Source organism: Pteronotus mesoamericanus, unplaced genomic scaffold (genome assembly GCF_021234165.1).
Source record: "Pteronotus mesoamericanus isolate MK-2021 breed Mesoamerican mustached bat unplaced genomic scaffold, CSHL_Meso_final contig_256, whole genome shotgun sequence".
Classification (NCBI taxonomy): domain Eukaryota; kingdom Metazoa; phylum Chordata; class Mammalia; order Chiroptera; family Mormoopidae; genus Pteronotus; species Pteronotus mesoamericanus.
In genome coordinates, this window is record NW_026555108.1 from 1,649,361 (window position 1) to 1,674,507 (window position 25,147).

Consider the following 25,147-nt stretch of genomic DNA (forward strand, 5'->3'; position numbering starts at 1 on the left):
CACAGGTGGGGCTCTCCTAATCTTGGACTCTCAATTGCCAAATGGTTTCTAAGATGTAACAGAAAAAAGAATATTCTGGCCATGGGACTTACCTTGGAAAGCTCTTGTCCAGGCCCACAGAGTTGGCAAGTGACACACCGTCCCCATTGGTCCCAGTACTCATTTTCTTGGCAATCCATGATGGGAGGACTGTGGGTACAGAACACAAAAACTAGGGAGCTACTAGAAAGAGATTTCAAGATAAGTAGTAACTTCCATGTCACTTGATTTAAGTGTCCTCTTAATCTTGTCTCTGTCTCTGAGGTAGAAAGGTTGGGGAAGACAACCTAAAACAGCTAATGCTTATATAGTTCTAACCACATGTCAGCAACCTTTTTAAATGCTTTATGTGTAATAATTAATTAAATCTTTAAAACAACCATAGCAGGGATGATTATTAACCCCACTTTCAATATGAGGGAACTGAAGCACAGAGGCCAAAGAACTGGCCAAAGTTCTCATAGTTGGTGGCTATATCATTTGCTTAACTGGAAAGAGAATGATAAAACAAGAAGCTAGCTTCTGCCTGGAGGGGAGCAGAAAATAACCACAATCTCTCACATGTCACTAGCTATCAACAGTTTAGAAAGCACTTTTGCATTCAATATTATTTGTTCCAAGCAATATAAGGGTTATTATCTTTCATTTGTGCCTGAGAGAGCTGAAGCATGATTCTTTCATCAAAATTGTGTGAAGTGCCTTGAGGACATCTAACTGCTATTGCTTCTGTCCTAGGCAGAATAGAAAGGGAAAAAGACCCAGCATGAATAAATGTCCAGGTGCACTAGGATGTAGAGGAAGGGAAACACTACTCAGATAACAGTTCTTGGAATATAGACGGCATAGGGCAGTGTAGGGGGCCGTTTTGAGTGGTATCGGGACCTGTAGTCCCGGCAAGCTGGGATCTGGGAAAGGACCCATAAGACTTGGCCGGAACACTGGTAATGTGGTTGCTAGGCAAGATTAGACAATAACCCTGAGGGCCCCTGGGAGAAATCAGGCCTAGAAGTAAATTACACTCCTTGAAGCACGCTTTGTTTCTCCCTCAAGTTCTACCAGATAACAAGCTTAAGGCTGGGAAAGAAATTTACAAAATTTCTGGACCATGACCCAAATCCCACCTGGTGCCATAATGTTTGCTCATCTCAGACCCGAGAAGTTCAGTGTGTTCCTGCCATTGTCTTCTTTAAACGACACCTATTCTCTGTAAGCTTAAGTTACTGATATAATTAGATTACCTATATGTTCCTGCTACCTATCCCTGGCTTGTAACCCTTTCAATAAAAGCCATTGAGCACGGGGGCTCAGAGCATTCTCCTTTAGAGAGAATCACCTTCCCCTTTCCTTGACAGGCAAATAGCGTCTGGAATGACTCATTCTTTCATCCGTGGCAAAATGGGGACTTCGTGGGCTGGAGTTCCCCCATAGGGCAGTAGCACTAGCATTGGTCTGAGAGTTGGGAGATATGGGTTCTAATCCTGGCTATAGGGGGAACCAATCATCCAGGTTTGCACAGGAATAAATGGCCCAGGATGTAGGAATTTCAGTGCTAAAAGTGGGACAGTATTTGGCAACCTGGGAATGTTTGGTCAACTTACCTAGCTTTTCTTCTTTCAAACTATAACCTTGCATGAGTTACTTAATTTATTCTGGCTTCAATTAATCTGAATAAAGAGAACAATATGTTTCTCACCTAACTTATATAGCTCTTGGGAGAATCAAATGATCTTAGGTCCATCAAACCATTCTGAAGTCTTTGAAAAACTATGCAAAATAAGACTGAGTTAAGTATGCAGAGAGATAGATCTCTACAATGATGAATTTTAATGAAGAAGACTCAAGTAATTTATACAAAGGGTTTGCACTGCTCAAAGAAGAAGTTGGGGTGAGGTTTTTTTGCTCACTCCTTAACCTCATACCAAGGTGAACCTCAGGTGGCTTCTCAAATTACGAACATCCTAAGTGTGTACTTCCAGTCAGGACACAGGATAGTGTGCATGCAGACCTTTTGAAGCCATCACTCCTCCCCTCAAAACTCCCCAATGGCAATGGAGTATGTCATCCTGTCTGGCAAGCTTGAACCTCTTCCCATCCTCAACAGAGCCATTCTTTCCCATTCTTTATTCAGAAGAAAGTAGAGTATACAACCCATTCTTCACAAGCTGAATATGCTTTCTCCTGTGTTGTTCTGACTACTGGCTTGTACTATTAGCCTCAGTAGGCATGTTCCCCTCCCTAACCACCCTTCTTATTAAGGAACAAAACCATCAGTGGTCTGATAGCCTTCATGACAAGGGAATTAAGTGTCATGGGCACAGGTCCAGCATACTGGTCTGAACAACTCCCCTGTATTCTTTTCTTGCCCACAAAAAAACAGAAAAACATTGACAGAAGCCAAAGTGCAGCCCTGCCCTTGAGATAAGCTCCTGACATAGGTATTTGAAATCTCCATAGCAGCTGCTTCTGGCCTTTGGGTGTCTGAGACACCCTATTTTGTTTGGTTTCCAGAGCCCCATCCATCTAATAAACATCATGTGGCATGAATCTTAACACATTCCTTTTATCCCTGGCTTTGAGACCTATATCTAAGCAAGGTAGGCTTATTGCCAAATCCCTGTATCATGACCCAGGAAATGAACAGAGGGCTTATCTCTCTCTTTTTTGTCAAACAGTTGATCTAAAGCAAACAAATTAAGTTGTCTGTCATTATAAGCTTAACAAATTACCTTTATTAAAGAGAACAAAATCACATAGATTCTGGTTCTCAAGAAATCTGGCATATGGGTAGAATTGTCTGATAATGGTTAAATGTCATTATTCAGGGACAATCTTAGAATTTATGCAAAATTCTCTCCTGTGGTCAGCAGTGTGCTTTGGCAGATTACTGCCTTTTATTTTAGGAGAATAATTAAGTTTTAAGAAAACCAGAGTTACTCCGAGATGTCTCATAACTGCAGCTAGGTAATCATCTATAGTGTCACAGAGATATGGCTGAATCCTTTAAACTGCTGGATAAGTCACTAATATAGGCAAGCTTTTTGTTTACAGCCATATAATCCCCATCCAGATAAAGATATAAAAACCTTTCCATTACCTCAGAAAGACCTCTCATGACCCTTCCCAATCAATGCCATCACATTCTCCCAAGTAATTTCTATTCTTCTAATGGCTTCTATAGCCATTATTAGTTTTAACTGTCCTTAAACTTCATATAAATTGGATCCATATAAGAGCATACTTTTGTTTCTGGCTTTCTTTGCTCAATGTAACATCTGTGAGATTTATCCATTCTGTGTGTAGTAACATTTGTTCTTTTCCATTGCCATGTAGCTAGCCTATTCTATGGATATTCCATAATATATTTATACATTTTTTTTGGTTAATGGATATTGGGCTATTTCCAACTTGTGGCCATTATAAAAAAAGTTGCTATGTTATGCTCAATTGATTTTCAAAAAGTGTGCCAAGACACTACAATGGAGGAAGAATAGGCTTTTCAAAAAAAAAAAAAAGATATTGTGACAACTGGCTATCCACATTAAAAAAAAAAAGAATCAAATTGGACCTTTATGTCACACTATATACAAAATTAACTCAAAATGGAACAAACCTCTAAGTGTTAAATTTCCTATGAATGTTATTATAAGAAAACTAAAGTCTTCATACATTTTAGATTTTTTCTGATAAGAAAATGTAGGTTTAAATCTTTGTGACCTCAGATTACATAATCCTTTTTAAAAAGATACAACACAAAAAGCATAAACAACAAAAGAAAAAATAGATAAATTATACTTAATCAAAATTTAAAACTTTTGCATTTCAGAGGATACTATAAAAAAAAGACAATCCACATAATGGGAGAAAAAATATATACAGAAATTTTACCACTCAACAATAAAAAAGACACAACCCAATTAAAAATGGCCAAAGTGAATATATATTACCCCCAAAAGTTAAATAATTGGCCAGTACACATGAAAGGATGCTCAATATCATTAGTAAGTGATTAGGGAAATGCAAATCAAAATCACAATAAAATCCTACTTCACACCCACTAGAGTGGCTATAGTAAAAAGGGGGGGTGGTTAAGTTTTAACAAGCATGTGGAAAAATTGGGGCCCTTATATATTGCTGGTGAAACTGTAGAGTGGTTTACAGTTTGGAAAATGGTCTTACAGTTCCTGAAAATGTTACCATGTGACCCAGCAATTTCCTTTTTAAGTGTATACCCAAAAGAATTGAAAATATATATCCACACAAAAAATTGTACATGAACATTCCTTGCAGCATTATTCATAATAGCCAAAAAGTTGAAACAACCCAAATATCCATCAACTAATAAATGGATAAACAAAATGTGGTATTTCCATAGAATGAAATATAATTCAACAAGAAAAAGAAATGAAGTTTCAATACATGCTATAACATGGATGCTAGTAAGTGCTATTTGGGTATTCTGATTGGGTTTAACCAAAGAGGCTGACAAATGGCAAAATTACTAGTGTCTGCTCATTTCATTTATCTCTGTCATGTTGCAGCTCTCCCTGCCCATCCATCTGTCCTGATTCACTCAAAAAAAAAAAAAATAACCTAGAAGAGTAAGAATGCAAGTAGACAGGGAAGAGGAAAAGCAATGAGGCTGACCTTAATAATAATCCCCACATTAGCTCACTCTGCCCTGAATAATCAATGTTGGCCAAGTTTCTGCTGGATGTAAGGTACTTAGGCTGCTGCTGGTGCAGCTGCCTCTGGCCGCAGCTTGCGGCTGCTGCTCTTCTCAATTTGCACATGCCAGTGGGATGAAACATGCTATCTCTATCTAGGACGGGTGGACAGAGCAGGACGACAGGGCTAAATTAAGAATTTAGGCCTTCAGCGAAGATATTTGCTTTGCCTGGGCAATACAGGAGGTACAGGATTAAAGAGGGTGAGGAAGACGGTGGCTGGTCCAAGCCTTGTCCATTCCTCTCCTGTGAGCCTATTCAATTTCCCACGTGTACAGGGCTGGCACAAATCAAAGCAGTTGCTTAGCCTTGTCTTGAAAATGCTACTTTATTTCAGAATCAGGCTTCCAATCTGTGCAGTGCCCTCATCATTTATAGATGTTTGGCCTACAATCCAAATGTTGCTATTTCATTTGGTGCTTGTTCTCAGATTTCCCTTTCCTGGCCTAGATCTGGAAGGATTTCTCTTGCCCATAATCTACTTCCAAACTATGAAACAACCTACCTTCTCTATGCCCCAGTATTTGTAAATTTTGCATTCCTCAGTATGGTGAGTGGTCCCAGGCACAATTCTGCCATTGGAAGCATGTTCCTCCTCAGTGGTGGACTCAAGGTTCCCATTTGTACCATGAGGATTTGGCCAATCTCATTGACTACTAATTCTCAGTATAGGCTGCACATTGAGAGCTTCAAAAATACTGATACTTGGGACATATTACCGAGATTCCGACGTAATTAGAGGTGTAACCTGAAACTCTGGAATCTTAAAATTCGTTATTCTCATGGGCAGGGAACTTTGAAAGTCACTATTTTGAGGGTTCTTTTTGGCTCTTGTTTATTTTGTCTGAATGCAAGGTACAATCAGAAAAACATTTTTCTGTTTCCCCAAATTCAGAGGGAACTTGGTGGGGAAGTAACCTGGGGCACCTCCATTTTTCTTCTAGAAAGAATGGGTGATAAAGGTGCTAAGGGTGAAGTGGTTTTTCTAAAACATGTTAGATCATATAATTTCCAACCTCAAAGTCCATTGATGGCTCTCCACATCACTCAATAACACTAAAGATCTTATAAAGCCAGCAGTCAGTCTCCAAGGAACCCCATGGGGTGACTTGTGAATTCATCCAGGTCCATGCCCTAGCTATCAACTTTGCAGGCAGCACACCAGGAGCTAATCTGTGCCCCAGGGGAAAATCTATTAACCATACTCTTGAGACTGTTACATAAATCCAGAAGGTCAGTTAAAAAGAAATCTTATAATGACCAATGAGGCCTTATATGATCTGCCTACCTCCTCTTAACCCATTACCTCTTTGACCTCATGATCTACTACTTTTCCTCTATTCTCTCCAACTCCAGTCATGTTGACCTTTTTGCTATTCCTCAAACTTAACCAAGAATGCTCCCACTTTAAGCCTTCACATCTGCTATTCCCTCAGTCAGGTATGTTTTTTCTCCAGATATCCATATGGTTACCCCCCTCATCTTCTTCAGTACTTGTTATCATACCATTGTCTTAGTGAGGCTTCTCTAACCAGTCTTTTAAAACTGCAACTGCAGCCCAAGTACCCATTGATACATGAGTGGATTTAAAACATGTGGTACACTTATACAATGGAATACTACCCAGCAGAAAGAAAGAAGGAACTCCAACCCTTCGCAACAGTGTGAATGGAACTGGAGAGCATTATGCTAAGTGAAATAAGCCAGGTGGTGAAAGACAAATACCATATGACTTCACTTATAACTGGAATCTAATGAACAAAATAAACTAACAAGGACAATAGAAGCTGAGACGTGGAAACAAGGAACAGACTGATGCCTGCAGAAAAGGGGGATGGGAGAATGGCAGAAGGAAGAGGAAAGTATTAGTCAAAAAAGATGTGTGAATGACTCATAAGCATGGACAACAGACAGGGGATTGGCTGTGGGAAAGAGGGGTGGGCTAAGTGGTGGGAGGCAAAAGGGACAAAAATTTGGACAACTGTAATAGAATAAATCATAAAAAATAAAGTAGGAAAAATAAAACTGCAATTGCCCTCCATATTCCCTATCTCTTGTTCCTATTTCATTCTTCTCAGTAGCACTTATGACAATGTGACATAACATATCATATTTACTTCTTTGTCGCTGGTTCCTCTGCCAACTATTATGTAGTGCTCACTACTTTATCTTTCCTGTTTAGAACAGTGCCTGACACATAATAGGCACTAAGTAAACATACATTGGATGAGTAGATGGTGAAAATATGCAAAATAGTGGTAACAATCTTCTGCTTGAGTGAAAGGTTTCACATATTTTAAAGGGTTTCACATCAGTTCGCACAGTAGATACTTAGAATAACCCTAAGAGTAAACCAGAGATTATTAGCACCACTTAATAGATTTAAAAAAAAAAAAGCTTGAAGAGAAAACATTCCCTTAAATTTATTTAACTAGTAATAAACAAAGGTAATTTAAGATCCATGAGTTTAGCCCTGGCTGGTGTGGCTCAGTGGATTGAGTACTGGCCTGTGAACCAAAAGGTTGCAGGCTCAATTCCCAGTCAGGGTACAGGAGTGGGTTGTGGGCCAGGTTCCCCAGTTGGGGGCATGCACGCGAGAGACAACTAATTGATGTATCTCTCACATATTGATGTTTATCTTCCTCTCTTTGTCCCTCCCTCCCCCTCTCTAACAGAAGTAAATAAATAAAATGTTTAAAGAAAAAAGATCCATGAGTTTAATGTGATTTCCAAGGTAGCAGTGAACCCTGAAATAGGGAATGGAGGTCCTCCTAGCCTGTCATTGAAATTTAACTTGTCATCCTGACTGGTGTGGCTCAGTTGGATGGGTGTCATCCAGCAAAATTGAAAAGCCACCGGTTCAGTTCCTCGTCAGGACACACGCCTGGGTTGCCGGTTCGGTCCCTGGTCGGCACGCTTATGAGGGGCAACCAATTGATGTTTCTGTCACATTGACATTTCTCTCCCTCTCTCTCTAAAAATAAATAAATAAAATCTTAAAATTTTTAATTTTTCATCAGTAATATTTTAAGTTGGAAAAAAAGTATTTTCTGAACATTAATCTGAGTATGCTTTAAATAATGCCTATGCAGAGTAACTGTCCAAGCCTTAAGAAATAAAGGCCAGGACAAAGGTAGTGATAGGAATAGAAAGGAAGTGATGATGGGAGATATAGACCTTACAAAGTCAATAAGACCTTGCAATTCTATGGGTGTGAGAGCCAAGGGAAAGACATGAGTCAGAGAAGATTCTGAGAATTTTTTGCTCAGAAAACCAGGAGAACCTCAGGGCTATGAAGAGTATAAAAGAGAAGTTGCTTGTTAAAAGACAAGAGACTCAGTTTTTGAAATTATTTTAAGTATGTGGCATTAGAGGCGGCAGAGGAGCATGTCAGTGCTGGTGCCCAGCAGGCAATTAAAATACATAGAACATAGGTTAGGGCTAGAGATAAGTCAAATGCATACAAAGACTAGGTCATGGGTGTACATCAGAATCATCTGGGGAACTTTAAAATAATACTTATATCCTAAGACACATTAAACCAAAACCTCTGGGAAATTGAGAACCACTGGCCTACAGTAGCAATTTTCAACCTTTTTCATCTCATGCTACACATAATTACTAAAATTCCGTAGCGCACCATATATATATATATATATATATATATATATATATATATATATATATATATTTGCCAATTCTACAAAAATAAAATAGGTATAATTTTGATAAATTCACACCTGACAGCTACTGTTGTGTTAGCTATAGTCATTTTTTTATTTGACAATCTAGGGAAATAAAGGTCAGTGCCCCTGACTAAATAGTCAGTTCTTGTATGTTTTAAAAATTCTTGTGGCACACTACCTGAAAACTGCTGGCCTAGAGCACAAAAAATGCCAAAAGCAAAACATTGAGGGACATACATATTTGAAGTTAGAAGAGAAAGAATAAGCAGCAGCAACCAAGAAGGGTAACCCAAGAAAGACATAATAGAACTTGAATAGGGTAATACAAGACAACATTTTAAGAATTAAGGGGCGAGGCCCATCTGAGTCTCCCAAGGCATATGTCCATCTAAACTTATCTTAGAGTGGAGAGGTCAACACTGGGAGCACATTTCTTCACTGCTTAGCTTGTTGTTGAAGATGGTAGCACGAGAAGACTCTGAACTCAGCTCCTCCCAGGAACACATCAAATTTACACTTATAGACAGAGCAATTCCCCCTGAAGAAGAACTGAAGGCTGACTTAATAGCTTTTGCACAATAAAGGAGGGGGAGGGGAGAGAGAGAGAGAAAGAGAGAAAGAGAGATAGAAAGAGATCACACAGAAACAGGTCTCTCTGTAGGCTGCTTCAGCTCTACCTTCCAGCCAAGTGACTTGCCCCTGGGTCTCCCCTCAGCTCATATCTGCCCTACCTAAGCTTCCACTCAGGTGTGGCTGGTCCTCAGGACTTCCTGCAGATAAAATCCATGTCGGCTACTTCCCCAGCAGCTTACCTCTAGGAATCCCTAGAGCTTGCACCTGCTCCATCTTTGGTTCCAGATCCTGGTGTGGCTTGCCCCTGGGATTACCTGAAACCTGAGCCCATTCTACCCACAGCACTAGGCCCTAGTAAGCCTTGGACCCCCCTCCCCACTTCCTGCGGCCCATGCACACTTCAGCTGGCCTGCCAAAGACACCTGACACAAGCAGTCTACAAAGGTGTAGCTCCTATACAAGGTCACTTATTCAAGACTGGGAAAGGTTGCTGTTTTGCCTAATTCATAGAAACAGAGAGACAGCCAAAATGAGCAGACAAAAAAATATGTTACAAATGAAACACCAGGACAAAACCCTAGAAAAAGAACTAAGTTAAACAGAGACAAGGAATCTATCAGATAAATAGTTGAAAACACTAGTTACAAGGATGCTCAATGACCTCAGTGAGAACTGCAACAAAGAGATAGGAAACAAAACAGGAGATAGGAAACATAAAAAAGGACCAGTCAGAAATGAAGAATACACTAACTGAAATAAAAAATACATTAGATGGAATCAACACCAGATTAGATGAAGCAGAGGATCCAATTAGCAATTTGGAATACAAGGTATTATAAAACACCCAATTGAAACAGCAAAAAGAAAAAGAATTTAAAAAATGAGGAGAGTTTAAAGGACCTCTAGAACAACATCAAGAGTAACAATGTTCAAATAACAGGGAGCTCAGAAGGAGAAGAGAGAAAGAGATAGAAAACCTATCTAAAGGAATAATGGCTGAAAACCTCCCTAACCTGGTAAAGGAAACAGATATCCAGGTCCAGGAAGCACAGAGAGTCCCAAACAAGATGAACCCAAAGAGGCCCACACCAAGACACATCATAATAAAAATGCCAAAGGTTAAATCAACAAGGATTTCTTAACTTCAAAGTTGAAAACAACAGAAACAAATAAACTTAACTATATACCAAGTGGGTAACAACCATATTTTAAAAAGTGGAAAAGAATCTGAGTGACGTTTAGCTATAGTACTTTCACTTCTCTCAGTTTGAAGATAAAAGGACCAAAAGAACTGCAAAGAAAACTTCAATTTGACTTAACAGCTGAGTAGGTTTATTGTTAATAGTAGTGTGGGTGTAGTAATTCTGAAACAAGTTTATGTATATTGTAGAACTGAGCAAAGGAGTAAATATATTGATTTTCTTGAGAGTCAGACTTCTTGCGGTAAGAGAAAAGGGCTATAAATATAAAATGGTGAAAAACAAAGATAATATGAAATAGCTATTTTCCCCAATCTGCTCACTGGAAGGACATGACACTTCAGTGGCAATTAGCATACTTAGTTTCCAGATCTTCGATTCTAACATCACTCCCCATTAAAAAGACCCTGGGGTACTTAGCAAAATGGCTGAGTCTCGAGGGCTGGGGCTGGGAAAGTGAGCTTGGACCATCATGTGCCAGAAGTAAGAATGTGCTCAAGAATGGCAGGCACAGGAGCCAGCCTGAAGGAGCTCTAGCTGTCCAAATCCGGGACAATCTGAGTATCAAAATAAGTAATGATAGTAGAGGATTATAATACATTGAATAAAATCAGAATCTACAGATCTGTAGTGACAGAGGTAAATAAATAAGGGAGAAGAAAAGACTTCTACAGTGAAATGTCAACAATAAATGCAGGAGGAATAATATACTTTATAAATCACCATTTGGCAATCATTATTTGATTCAGTCATGAGCCATCAATTACCATAAGGAACATGATATTCACATAACTTCAAGTAATCTCCCCGCAGGTTAGTTATTTAATATAAAGTAGAAAATAGTAACTTTACATTAGAGAAACTTGGAGGACATGTCTAGGATTTGGCAACCAAAGTTGACATCACCAATATGGGAACAAGTCACAATCTCCTGCCACCTGATAGGATCAATGAGAAAAACATCACATCACTTCTGGAGTACTCCAGCCATTTGTGCATAATCTGAATCTAATGAAGCATCTGACAAACCCAAACTCAGATACATTCGACAAAATAACTGGCCCCTCTCGTCAAAATGTCAAAGTTGAGAGAACAAAAAAAAAAAAGTCTAAGACTGATCCAGATGAAGGAAGGCTACATGGCAACTAAAATGTAATAGGTAATCTTGGACTGGATCCTGGACCTGAAATATTCTTACTATAGAAGACAAGTAGGACAATGGGTGAAATCTGAATAATGTCTGTGGGTTGGATAACTGCTTTTATCAATGTTAATTATCTGATTTTGACACATTTGTATTGTGGTTATATAAAGCCATGTCCTTGATTTAAAAAAAAAACGGGGGTGACTAATCCCAAAACCAGATAAAGACCCTACAGAGAAAGAAAACTACAGGCCAATTTCACTGATGAACATAGATGCTAAAATCCTCAACAAAATATTGGCAAACCGCATCCAGCAATACATTAAAAAGATTATCCGCCACGATCAAGTGGGATTCATCCCAGGGATGCAGGGATGGTTCAATATATGTAAGTCAATAAATGTAATAAATCACATAAATAAAAGAAAATACAAAAACCACATGATCATCTCAATAAATGTAGAAAAAGCATTCAATAAGATACAGCACCCATTTATCATCAAAACATTCAGCCAAATGGGAATAAATGGGGTATTCCTCAATGTAATAAAGGCCATATATGAAAAACCTACAGCCAACATCATACTCAATGGACAAAAACTGAAAGCTTTCCCACTAAGATCAGGAAAGACAAGGATGTCTCCTTTCAACACTTTAATTCAACATAGTATTGGAAGTCCTAGCCACAGTGATCAGACAAGAAAAAGAAATAAAAGGCATCAAAATGGGAAAGGAGGAAGTAAATCTATCATTGTTTGCAGATGACGTGATAGTGTACATAGAAAACCCTGTAGACTCTACCAAAAAACTCCTCAACCTAATAAGTGAATTTGGCAGAACAGCAGGATACAAAGTCAATATTCAGAAATCAAAGGCATTTTTGTATACCAGCAATGCAATAGAAAAAGAAGAAATCAGAAAAAAATACCATTTGATATAGCAAGAGGAAAAATAAAGTACGTAGGAATAAATTTAACCAAAGAGATAAAAGACCTGTACACAGAAAACTATACAACATTGAAGAAAGAAATTAAGGAAGACACAAATAAATGGAAGCATATACTGTGCTCATGGATTGGAAGAATTAATATCATCAAAATGTCCATACTACCCAAAGCAATTTATAGATTCAACACAATCCCTATTAAGATACCAATGACATATTTCACATAAATAGAACAGACATTTCAAAAATTTATATGGAACCATGAACAACCCCGAATAGCCGCAGCAATTTTGAGAAAGAAACACAAAGTAGGAGGGATCACAATACTGGACATCAAACTCTACTACAAAGCCACTATACTCAAAACAATCCGGTACTGGCACAAGAACAGACCCATAGACCAGTGGAACAGAATAGAAAGCCCAGAAATAAGCGCAGGTCTCTATGGGCATCTAATATTTGTCAAAGGGGGCAGAAGCATAAAATGGAGCAATAATGGCCTCTTCAACAAATGGTGTTGGCAGAGCTGGACGGCTACATGCCAAAAATTGAAATTGGATCATCAGCTGACACCATACACAAAAATAAACTCAAGATGGGTAAAAGACTTAAATATAAGTCACAGCACCATCAAAGTCCTAGAGGAGAACATTGGCAGGAAACTCTCAGATATCCCACGCAGCAATTTTTTCACTGATATGTCTCCTAAAGCAAGGGACCTAAAGGAAAGAATAAACAAGTGGGACCTCATCAAAATAAGAAGCTTCTGCACGGCAAAAGAAAACATCAGGAAAATGAAAAAGGAGCCAACCCTATGGGAAAATATATTCGCTAATGATACATCAGATAGAGTTTTGATCTCCAAGATATATAAAGAACTCACTCGACTCCACTCCAAGAAGACAAATGATCCAATCAAAAAATGGGCAAAGGACCTGGGCAGACGCTTTTCCAAGGAGGAGATGCAGAGGGCCCAGAGACATTTGAAAGGATGCTCAGCATCACTAGCCATCAGAGAAATGCAGATCAAAACCACCATGAGGCACCACCTCACACCGGTCAGAATGGCCATCATAAACAGATCCACAAACAACAGGTGCTGGCGAGGCTGTGGAGAAAAGGGAACCCTAGTCCACTGTGGTGGGAATGCAGACTGGTGCAGCCATTGTGGAAAGCAGTGTGGAATTTCCTCAAAAAGCTGAAAATGGAACTGCCTTTTGATCCAGTGATTCCCCTGCTGGGACTGTACCCTAAGAATTCCAAAACGCCAATTCAAAAGAACCTATGCACCCCAATGTTCATAGCAGCACAATTGACAATGGCCAAGTGTTGGAAGCAACCTAAATGCCCATCAGTAGATGATTGGATCAAAAATCCATGGTACATATACAGAATGGAATACTATGCAGCAGAAAGAAAAAAAGAACTACTAAACTTCGCGACAGCATGGATGGAACTGGAGAGCATTATGGTAAGCGAAATAAGCCAGGGGGCGAAAGACAAATACCATATGATCTCACCTATAAGTGGAACCTAAGCAACAATACAGAGATGCAAGGAAAATAAGACCAGCAACACTGAAAGGAAAAGAAACGAGCAGAGACAAGAAGGAAGGATGGAGGGAGGGTGGGGGAAAAGGAAGGGAAGGGGAAAGTCAAGGAACATATAGCAAGGACTCATGGACAAAACCAAAGGGGAAGAATTGAGGGAGGGAGGGGGCACAGGAAAGTGGTGGGGGGTAGGCAGAGACAAATGTATTTGAAAAAATAAATTAATTAATTAAAAAGAAGGGGGTGAGCATCAACACTGTCAGTTGTTGGTACAGGGAGGTGAAATAGCATCAAGGTTAAGGATGCATTATTTTGATTTTGCTCTGTAGGCATCTACTAAAAGTAGACTGTCTTTTAATGTTCACATATATTATATGTTCATGGAATACAAACAATTCTGAAACCACAGATGTCCCAATTTTTCCCCTTTGCCCTCTTCTGCCCATTCCACCTCCACCCTGCTCCCAGTCAATTCCCACACTGTTGACCATGTCCATGGGTCATTCATATATGTTCTTTGTTTAGTCCATTACTCTTCTTTCTACTATTGCCCCCTTACTCCCATCTCTCTTACCACTGTCAGTCTATTCCATGTTTCCATGCCTGTGGTTCTATTTTGTTCATCAGGTTCCACTTAAAGGTGAGATCACATGGTATTTATCTTTCACCACCTGGCTTATTCCACTTAACATAATGCTCTCCAGTTCCATCCATGCTGTTGTAAAAGGTAGGAGCTCCTTCTTTATTTTTGCTGTGGAGTATTCAATTGTGTAAATGTGCCACAGTTTTTGATCCACTCATTTATGGATGGGCACTTAGGCTGTTTCCAGCACTTGGCTATTATAAATAGAGCTGCTATGAACATAGGGGTACATAGGTTCTTTTGAATTGGTGATTCAGGATTCTTAGGGTATAATCCCAGCAGTGGAATCGCTGTGACCAGAGGGGAGGGGGAGGGGCATAATGGTGGAAAGAAGGAGAAGGGACTAGAGAAAGAGCATGTATGAATGACCCATTGACATGGACAACAGTGTGGGAATTGACTATGAGAGTGGGTGGGGCTGGGATGGGCAGAGGAGGGCAAAGGGGGAAAAATTGGGACAAATTTAATAGACTAACAATAAAAATGATTTAATAAAAAATAAATTTTAAATGTATAAAATTTAAAAAAAAGAAAAAGAAACTACAGATGGCTATTACAATTTACAACAGCCTTCTCTTTCCATTTCCAAAGTGGCTGAAGAATTTTGAATGATAATGATAGCATCATCTGCTCCAGTAATATTAGGATTACTATATCAACAGAAGAGTATGAAGGAGGCTTTGCAAAATTAAAGAAGCTTCACCTATTTACCTTGTCCTTTATTTGAGTGTACAGGGCCAACAGGTAATGATAAAGGTGCTGGGGTAGAAAAAGAAAAAAAATTATTAAAAGCAGTTTTCACTGTACAGATACAAATAATAACCAACTGAACCAGGCCATTTGCATTCAGCCAAAAGCAAATGCTAACCATATGAGTTAAATTCTTTCTCCTTCAAAACATGTGTGAGCACAAACATTCACAACAAAAAAGTACAAACCTAAAGAGACAAACATAACTTAAAAAACTCTAAATTGAGGAGGACAAAGAGCTAACAAGTATATAAATATTTGGTTAGTGCTTGGCAATGGCTTAGGAAGAATTGTGAAAGGGAGGAGAAAAAAACACTGTGTAGCCAAGACTATAGTGATATAATTAATAAAAGCAAACTTTGGGCTGAATTTGATGGAAAAATATTCTTTTAGTGATTGCTGAAACAGTCTTCCCTAGTGGGAGCAAAGGCACAGAAACTCCCCTGGATGATGTTCAAGGGAAGAATGAGATAATGTATGTGAGAGTGCTGTGGAAACTCTGGATTGTGCTACACATGTAACGGGTTGATGTGATGTTATTATCCCACCCAGAGCAGGGGAGCAAAGGACATTGGAGACAAGCCACAGGCCAGATGAACACTCACACAATACCTGAAGCACTTGCTTTGCTCTTCTGTGGCCCTTGCCAAAGTGCTTTGCTTATTCATGTATCTAGCATGACAAGGAACCATAAAATTATGGTATCATCAAAAATTAGCTATCCCACAAGCAGCTCTGGGAGTGGATATTAGTTGACTTCCCAAGATGCTTTTGGCTGAGTTGTCCCAGCTGGAAATTGAATTCATGGTATGATTTTTTTTGAAGGGCTGGAACTGGATAAAACTCAGTCATGAGCACTAATTTGTGACATCTATTAAAGTTTTTTGGTCTTGCCCCACATTTTCTCCACCCTGTCTAATTTACCAAGCAATCTGGAATAGCTCTATCTCTTTGAAGATGTCAGTAAGAACAGTGCCTTTCTTCCCATAACAATCTAAATTCTATCAAGCACACCATTTTTTCCTCATGGGCCAGGAAATGAAATATTCTAAAGAAGCGAACACAAATGAATGGACATATGGAAGCATAGCTCAGCACCAGTTATCCTTCCAACTGTAATGTGAGAGTCAGTCCATAGAATGAAGCCTGCCTGTACATGATGGGATACTGATACTAAAATAATCCTTGCATTATTTTTTAGGATTACCAAAAAAAAAAAAAAAAAGAAAGAAAGCTATAATAATTGGCAGGATAGTGGGGGAAAGGTGAAACTGATGTAATAAAAAACCTATAGTCTCATATATAAGTGCATATTCTATAAGGCAATTTACAAAATCCTACAATATTGGAATTAGAAGGGAGTTGAAAACTCATCTTAGTCCCAGCTTCCTGTTGTCCAATAATAAAATATCACTCAGCTCTACTTGAACTCTTTCAGTAACTGCCATATCAGAGTTCACAAGACAACACATTTCATAATGGCTTATTTTTCTTCTCTTCAGGAACTGGTTAAAACTTAAAAAACCAACAGATAATTGGAAACATATTATCATGAAATCCCAAAAGACTTCTTCAAAATAACCTAATCTTATTCCTTGATGATCTTGACGGGGAAACTGAGGCTCAGAGAAAGGCTAGAATTTTCCTAAAGTACCATAGTTAGTCAGTGACAGAGCCAGGACTAGAATCCAAGTTTCCAAATTCAGGGCCCAGTGGATTGTGTACTGAAAAATAATTAAAGAGAAGGGTAGGCCCAAGTTCAAGACTGATCACTCAGTGAGTATATTGCCATGGCTCTAGCTTCTCTCTTTTTTCTGCACTTCCAAAGCCTAATCTTGGCTTATTTTACCCTCAATCGGAATGATTTCAAAGGGCGGGCTGGGTCAGGGAGAGGTGGCCCATGGAAAGAAAGTGGTGCTGCCCACTCCCTTTGGCTAACGTACATGGTGACTAACAACCTCCTAAAAGTGAAAACATCTTACTTTTTGATTCTCCCACATGCTACTCAATAATTCCTTTACTTTTTAGAATAGTATTATGTATTTTGGGGTACTTTAGAGATATCATAATTGTAGTCACACCGGGATAGGAAGAATGGCTATATGGGAACTCAAAAAAAAGACAACAAACCTTGGAAAGAACCTTTTATTTTAGTCATTCTATTGGGACTTGGTGACAAGAGGAAAAACAAGAGCTGAATAAATCATCTTCTTTACCTGTAGGAAATCATAGTCTTGTAATAAAACAGATACAGTTAATTGTAATCCAATACAAACTTTAGCCATCCTTATAACTCACATGAGCACAGAAGAATATTCCTTCTAGTTTACTGACTGATGGTAAAATTGACTCACACCCCTCTTGTTAAGAACCCAAAGGGACAACTGATAAATGGGACTGGTTTCCAGAGAAAAAAAGTGCTTATCCTTTAATATCAAGATTCAACTCTGAGGAATAGCTACAAAATATGACTCTCTCTTTCTGCAGGAGGCATTGAGGTAGGGACAGCTCAAGACATCTAAAGTAGGGTTTTTTGGCTTGGCTTGTGTTCTCAAGTAGAGAGGTATTGCTTGACTTTCCTCTGAAACTAGGGTCTTTTGTCCCCCTTAAACAACTTCTCTAAATGAGTTCCTTCAAAGAAGGAATAATCAGTGTAAGGTAATTAGTGGGTCCCTTCTCTATTGCCAAAGTTAGCATAATTGCCCAGTCTGCACCTTAAATCCAAAGAGCCATAGAAAATGGAAAAAAACCTCACTGACCTGGGAGTAAGAATAATATGGCTTCCAGTTTTGGCTCAGACACTTACTAAGCTAAACAATCCCCAGCAAATTTCATTTTCTCTGGGCCTGTTTTGCCACCTGTAAAGTTAAGACATGAACACTTGCACCTTACCGAGCTGGGGTAAGGAGTCAGTTGAGAGATGGATTTGAAATAAACTGGCACATTGTAGGACTTAAGAAATAGTATATTACAAAAAAAGAAAAGTACATTACACAGCAACTTGTCACATTCACCCATTCTGCTCCTTTTGCAATGTTGGTCATCATTTTGAAATCATGACCATTGCTCCAACTTATATAGCTCAAAACCTCAGAGTCTTATTTGACTTGACACCATGCCATATGAGAAATGGTGGAAGAGCTGGGCTTCTTGACTTCAGAGTGGAGGATTCAGGAAGATGTGGTCTCTGGTCTTTAGATCTTTAAAAAACTATCATAAGTGACCCCAGGGAGAATGACTAGGATCTCTGGATAAAAGCCACAGGAAGACTGTTTTCTCCTTAACAAAAGGAAGAACTTTTGAAGAGTCAAGGCTTCTCACAAAGGGAATGGATTTCAGAGATCAGTAAGTAACACTCCCTCTGGGAGTGTTCAAAGCAGAGACTATCAAGGGTGTTTTTAAGGTGAAGTCAATTAGGGTGAAAGGACATTATGATTCATGAAAGCCTACTATGTGTAAGATATTGTGCTAGATACTTTATAGAGATTATTTCATTTAATCCTCCCATCAACACTATGACATGGGTACTACTCTCCCTCTTTTTCAGTATAGAAAACTGAGGATCAGAGAAGTGCAGTATTTCTCACTGGGCTTACTACTAGTAAAGTGGGTAGGAGGAATAGCTCTTTGTTGCATCAAACTCATTGGCACTAAATGCAGTAGTACGTCAGTATTTGTGCAAAAAACAATCACGCTCTTCACACATATTTCTAAATGCCCTATGGGAATGCAATGCTGGTCAGGAAAGAAAGATTAATGTTTAGGATCACAAACAGCAGGTAAGCAGCAGACCCAGGACTTATACAAAGCTGTGTGTAATTCTGAAAGTGGATATCCTTTCTATTGCACTATCCACAGAAGTGGATGAAAGTGTGATTGCAATGCACAGCCTTTCAAAGTCTAAGCCAATCCCAAGAGACTCTTGAGTTTTCATTCCTTCTTTTTCAGTCTCATATAATTTATCAACTTCTAAGTTCTGTAGATTAAAGTTATGTGATGCCTTGTGAAATTCACTGCCACCTTTCTATTCCCACAGCCACCACTTCAGTTCCAGGAACTTACTCTCTTTCTGCATCTTGTGTATCCACCTCTCATGTTTCCCTACTTTAGTCCAGTTGACTCACATTTACCAGGTTATTCTTCCTGAAACACAGATTTGACTCTTTAGCTCAGATACTTACAATGCCTTTCCACTATCTGCCAAATCAAACAGAAAGTACAGCATCCAAAATTTTCCAGTTTGCCTCAATCTAACCATGGCAACTTTAACTTCCACTTTTTCCCTAATTGTACTTTAAAATCTCATTCAGTCAGTGTTCTTTTCACGTGCCCTGAGCTTCCTTGCCTCCAAACAGTTGTTCCTGTTGTTTTTTCTACTTAGACTGCTTTCTTTCTTATCTCCACCTGTTGAAATCCTATCTGTGCTTCATGGTCCATCTTAAATAATAATAATAGTTAACATTTATTGAGTATTTATTTTGGTCCAGCTACTGTGCTAAGTGTGTACAAGTATTTTACATGGATTATCTAATTTAATCCTCACAAAAATGTGATGAAGTAAGCTCTATTATTATCTTCATCTGAGCCTAGAGTAAAGCAGAGTTCAGAGAAGGAGAAGTAATTTTACTTGTCCAATGTCATACAAGTTTACAAAAGGTAGAAATTAGATATGAACTTAAGTAATCTAGCTCTGGAACCCTGAAAGGTGTTACAATTTCAAAAAACAGTAAAAAAAAAAAAACCCTTCTGATTTTCCCTGGCTCAACTTGATATAATCCTTACTTGACAATCTCAAATAATTTTGACTGAACCTTTAAAGACTATCTTGTGTTATGTTTATTTTTTCGTATACCCATGTTGAGACTATCAGGTCTCAGTGAGTACAGCCTATGTCTTAAACATTTCTCTGTCTCACATAAGGATGACATAGTTTAGGTGTTCAATGAGTCTGTTATATTGAATTAAAGGTATGTTGGGATGAAGGAGGGAACAGGAGAGTTATGTAGAAGATGTCCCTCACTATCCTGCCTTAGTCACTCTGCATGACATGCTAACACTTGTCCAAATCAGACCTGGATGTCTTTGCTTTCCCAGCCTGTTTTCTGGCGGGTCTCTTCTTGTCTCCCAGTTCTCACAGCTGCCTCAGCCTTGGCCAATGTTTGGGGTAAGGCAGGATCAAAATATCACTGCCCTGGGCTTAGATTCCAGGAGTGAGGGATCAAGTGAAATCCAGCTGGCTGGGTGAGGGGCAAGACTGAAAAACCCCAAATAGAGCCTGTGCGCTCTTTCCACAAGCCCTGACTTGCCCAGGGGCCACATGGGTGGGCTGGCAGCTCAACTTCCCTCTGGATGTTTCACATGTCTGATCCAACCCCTCCCTCCCACTCCTAAGCTCTCAGCCTCCCTCTCTTCTTTATCTCCCAACTTCAGATGCTCACGGTGGTTGGGCACATCCAGGCATGTTCCCAGAAGCCACAGGAGTCCAGTAAAAGCTTACACAGGAAGGAACTTGCTGCCAAGGCCATCAGAACACTATCCCAGGTCCCTGGCACATGAAACAGCACTCTCTGGATACAGATGGATAGACTGACAGATGGCCAGGGATGCTTTCCTAGTCATTCTGACTTTGTAGTGTCTAAACAGGATCATCCTAACCTGATCTTCAACTTCCACCCTTATTTCTCACAGGTCTAAACTTCCTTGCCATGCCAGGGGGTGTTCCCATATTTACCGGGTAAATGGATGGATAGATGGATCTTGCTCGAGCAATAGAATTCCTAGACAGATATACTTCAGTGCAGGCCAGCCATCCCACCAACCCCCCACCCCTCAGTCTCCAGGCTGCATACCACACTCACAGTAGATGAAATCCGTTGAAATCAAAGCTCCTCTCTGAGTCAGTTCACATCCACGTGTAGCAACAACAGCCCAAACCCATCCTCTTTTCCTTTCATGTTACTGCCTACTTCTCCACCTCTGTGAGGATCAGGAGGCAGCTATTGGACTACTCAAGTGTCTAGGCGTGGCTACACAAAGAGGTGCCGCCCCTGAGAGGAACACTGTGGGGAGGGTGGAAAATGGGAGGTGGTAAATAGTGACCAAGCCACTCCTATGGCAGGAACTGAAAAGTTCCAGGACTGAAGCATGGGTGAGAAGGTAGATGGGCAGAGAGTCAGGTCCTGCTTAGTCTGTGGAAACAGAGGAAAGGTCAAGTGGTTGGAGGCATCTTGCAGATTCCACTTCTTGTGACTATTTCACAGTGGGATGAAACTCAGCTCTTCAAAATTCTGTACACTGGTCTTAGCAGGACTGGAGTTTGACAGGGAAAATTAGTGTTGAAAAATTAACAATTTTCAACTTGTGGAAAAACCACGTCCCAGGTCTGGCCCTGACTTTAAAAAAAAAAAACAAACCCCTTTTAGAGGGTAGGTAGGATTTAGACAGGAGGAGGAGAGGAGACATAAATCAGGGGAAATACCACTAAAAATAAAGGAGGATTGGATTTGAATCACCTTCTCTGGGTCCCAGAGTCTCTGCACAAAGTAGGAATTGAGCTAGATAGCCCCTAAGGGCTCTTCCAGCAATGATAATCTGGGGATTTATGAGTCTCAGAGGCAGCAGTAAAGAAGTCCTGGAATATTAGTAGGCCCTGATCTTGAAGAACTTACAGGGGAATTGGGGTGATAAGACAAACTGCATAGTTAAAGAACAGCACACAGTATAGAATAATGAGCAGCTAACTATGGGTACAGGCTAGAAGGGCAGTGAGGAAGCAGGAAGAGAGAGAGAATGTAGAGGTAGGCAGGCATGATAAGATGCAGGCAAGACATGCTGTTTGATAGATGGGGGTGGAAGGAGGGCAAAAAAAAAACATGGAAAAGCAAATAGCATTATGGGTAGAGGGGAAGAGTTTTAGCCAAGGTGTGGGGAAGGGGACCAAGCAATGTGCCATGATCAGACTCCCCACCCTGTATGAACAAAAGCTGTATGCTAGGAGTTTAGGGTAGAGTCTCACTACAGAGGCTGCAAAGTTTTTGGTGGAAGAAGAGGCTGAATAGGCCCTGAGATGATTTTGAATAAGTCCCAAGTGAACTCCACATATGGTCCCTGGTTAGTTTTGGGCCCAGAATGTGGTCTCTTACACTTACTGTGAGTTGAGGCCTAGAAGGAGGGAAAACTGCCTGAGCTGGAATCCTGGGTTTTCCTCTGCTAAGCTGTGTGACCTTGGGCAAGTTACTTAACTGCTCTGTGATTCAGTAATCTCGTCTGTAAAATGGGAACAATAATAATCCCTTCATTATAAGGTTGTTTTGAGGACTACATGAGTTAATATACAAAATAGCAATAATATGTATAAGAAGCTTAAAAGAGTGTCTGGGACATACTAACATATAAGTGTTTATTGAATTTAAATAAATTTATAAATAAATAAATAAATGCCATCAAGCACTTTTATGGCCCTTTGTGTGATCTATGACACTAAAATGAAAATAGCTAATCTATTGTATCTCTTCATTCTGCCCTGTCCCTGGAGAGATTGTTAAACTAGATGACCTTGAAATTCCACAGCAGTGCTTCTCATATATTAATGTGCACACAAATCATCCAGGGATATCATTAAAGACTAGATCCTGATTCAGTAACTCTGGCGTGGAGCCAACATTCTGACTTTCTAACAAATCTCCAGGTGATGCTTTTGCTACTGGACCACAGACTATACTTATAGTAGCAACAGCCTAGAATGATGTCTATCATTATATATGCATTCTAAGCACACAGGAGTCGGGGGAAGTGGTCATGCCATTTCCCTGGACCCCTTGTTCAACTTTAGGCATGTTTTAAAACTTCTTTGTACCTCAATTTCCTCATATCTAAAATAGAAATTATAGTAGTACCTATTTCATAGAGTTGTTTTGAGGATTAAATGAACTAATGCATGTAACAGTGCCTTGCATATGGCAAATGTTATGTAAGTATCTGCTATCATTATGCTTTTGGGTCCATAGTCATCACATGATGAATAAAATAAATGTCCAGGGAGACAGCTGGAAGGTATACACATTCTAGAATCCAGAGAGCTCTATTCCAGCTCTGGCTATAACATCTACTTGCTGTTGGCTCTTCAGCAGAGGACTTATGGTCTTTGAGCCTCAGTTGTCTCCTCTGCAGATAGAAGCCAGTAATACTTTCTTCATGTTGTTGTGAATGTGGAAGAAGCTAATGTTCACAAAGCAGGTAGAATACAGTAGGTGCTCAAAGGATACTCTAGGTCCTAGAGCTCTGGAAGATGGGTGTGGCTACAGAGTAGGCAATAGGTTGGTCAAGACTGGTGGTAAATATGGAGTAGTAGATTACTGCTGTGATGAAGGCAAGAGGTAATAAGGGACTGATCTGTGATGATGAAAAAAGGGAATGGAAGCGGGAGAGATTGTGCAGTTAAGATTGTGAAGTTACTATATATGGTGTCAAGGGAGGACTTTCTTTCTTCATGGCAGAGTTACTTTCTCATATAAGCCTCACTGATCCAGGCCTCCCTCTTTTCCCTATACCGTGTTTATTTCCTTACTGGTACTCAATTACAATGTTTAATCATTTAATAAATTAATTGTATTACTTGTTTAATGTCTGTTCTTTCCCTTCCACTAATCAGCAAATACAATGAGCTAATACTTAATAGCTAACACTTATAAAGCACTTGCTATCTGCCAGACACTCTTCTCAATATTTTACACATATTAACTTATTTAATCCTTGTAACTACCCTAGTTTCATTCAGAATTTAGGGATGAGAAAACTGAGGCACAGACTGACTTGCCCAATGCCAAACAACTAGAAAGTGGAAGGGTTTGGAAGGAGTCTCTGGTATACAGATGAAAGAATAAACAAATTAACAAGTGGGTCACGGTGCAAAGGCCCAAATGGGAAATATCAGGAAGACTTCGAATGTTAAATTTAGTTGCCAAGAAAGCCTGCATGATGAAATGTTTTGCAGGTAAAGAAATGTAAACTGAGGCCAAAAGGTCCCTTTAGCCTGGAGACACTCTCCCACCTGGAACAACCACACTGCCTTTTATTTTTAAAACACAATTCCTTTCTAACTGACATGGGAACATCCTTCAAGACTAGGATTAGAGACCTTTCAACAACCCCAGCCTCAAAGGCTCACCCATCCTTTCTGCTCTCAGATGCACTGTTTCACCTCCTTTGATCCTTCTCAGCAATCTGAGTGCAAGAACAGAGAGCCATGCTATGCTACTGGCAACACTTAATCTGAGTAAATTAAATTGGAAGGGCATTTGTTGGTGCATTGGCAAGGGGACAGCACCATCAGAATTCTTCTTTGAAGAAAAGGTAGGAAAGAACAACATTTAATAAGCATTTATAAATCATTCAGATGTTCCCCTTCATTGCTTACAACAGTCCTGTGAGATAGGGATTACTATCCACATCTTACAGATGGAGGAGCTCCTTGTAACCCATTATGCTTCCTTTAGGACAGGAGGAGCCTGAGGTAAAGGTACCAGGGAAACTTCAGAGTCCAAAAACTATTGCTGTATTACTTGGAAAATAACCTCTAGCAGCAAGTATGAAACTACTACCCTCCACTACTTGCCACTATACTAATGGCTAAAACTCAACAAGAACTTGCTAAACACTTTTCCAAGTGTTTTACATGGATTAATTAAACTCATCCTTACTGAGACTTAATATAGCTGAAAACATTGGAATCGTCATTGTCTCTTCTTTTTCTCACATTTCACATCTAATCCATCAGCAAAACTGATCACTTCAAAATATACTATGAATCCCAGAACTTCTCTCCACCTTCACTGCAATCACTCCATCGCAAACCACCATTAACTTTTCACCTGGATTATTATCATAGTCTCCAA

The 25,147-nt window shown here is 39.5% G+C and overlaps 1 protein-coding gene across 1 annotated transcript in view; it reads right to left on the bottom strand.

The window, feature by feature from the left end:
• Window positions 1–21,173, bottom strand: part of EDA2R (ectodysplasin A2 receptor) — an 81,114-nt gene extending 59,941 nt beyond the window's left edge. Inside the window, exons 1-2 of the mRNA XM_054574200.1 lie at window positions 21,113–21,173; window positions 93–189 (exon numbers count right to left, since the gene is read on the bottom strand). Coding sequence (XP_054430175.1) covers window positions 93–179 — 87 coding nt within the window. The 5' untranslated portion in view covers window positions 180–189; window positions 21,113–21,173. The remainder of the gene's footprint in view (window positions 1–92; window positions 190–21,112) is intronic.
• Window positions 21,174–25,147: the final 3,974 nt, after the last annotated feature.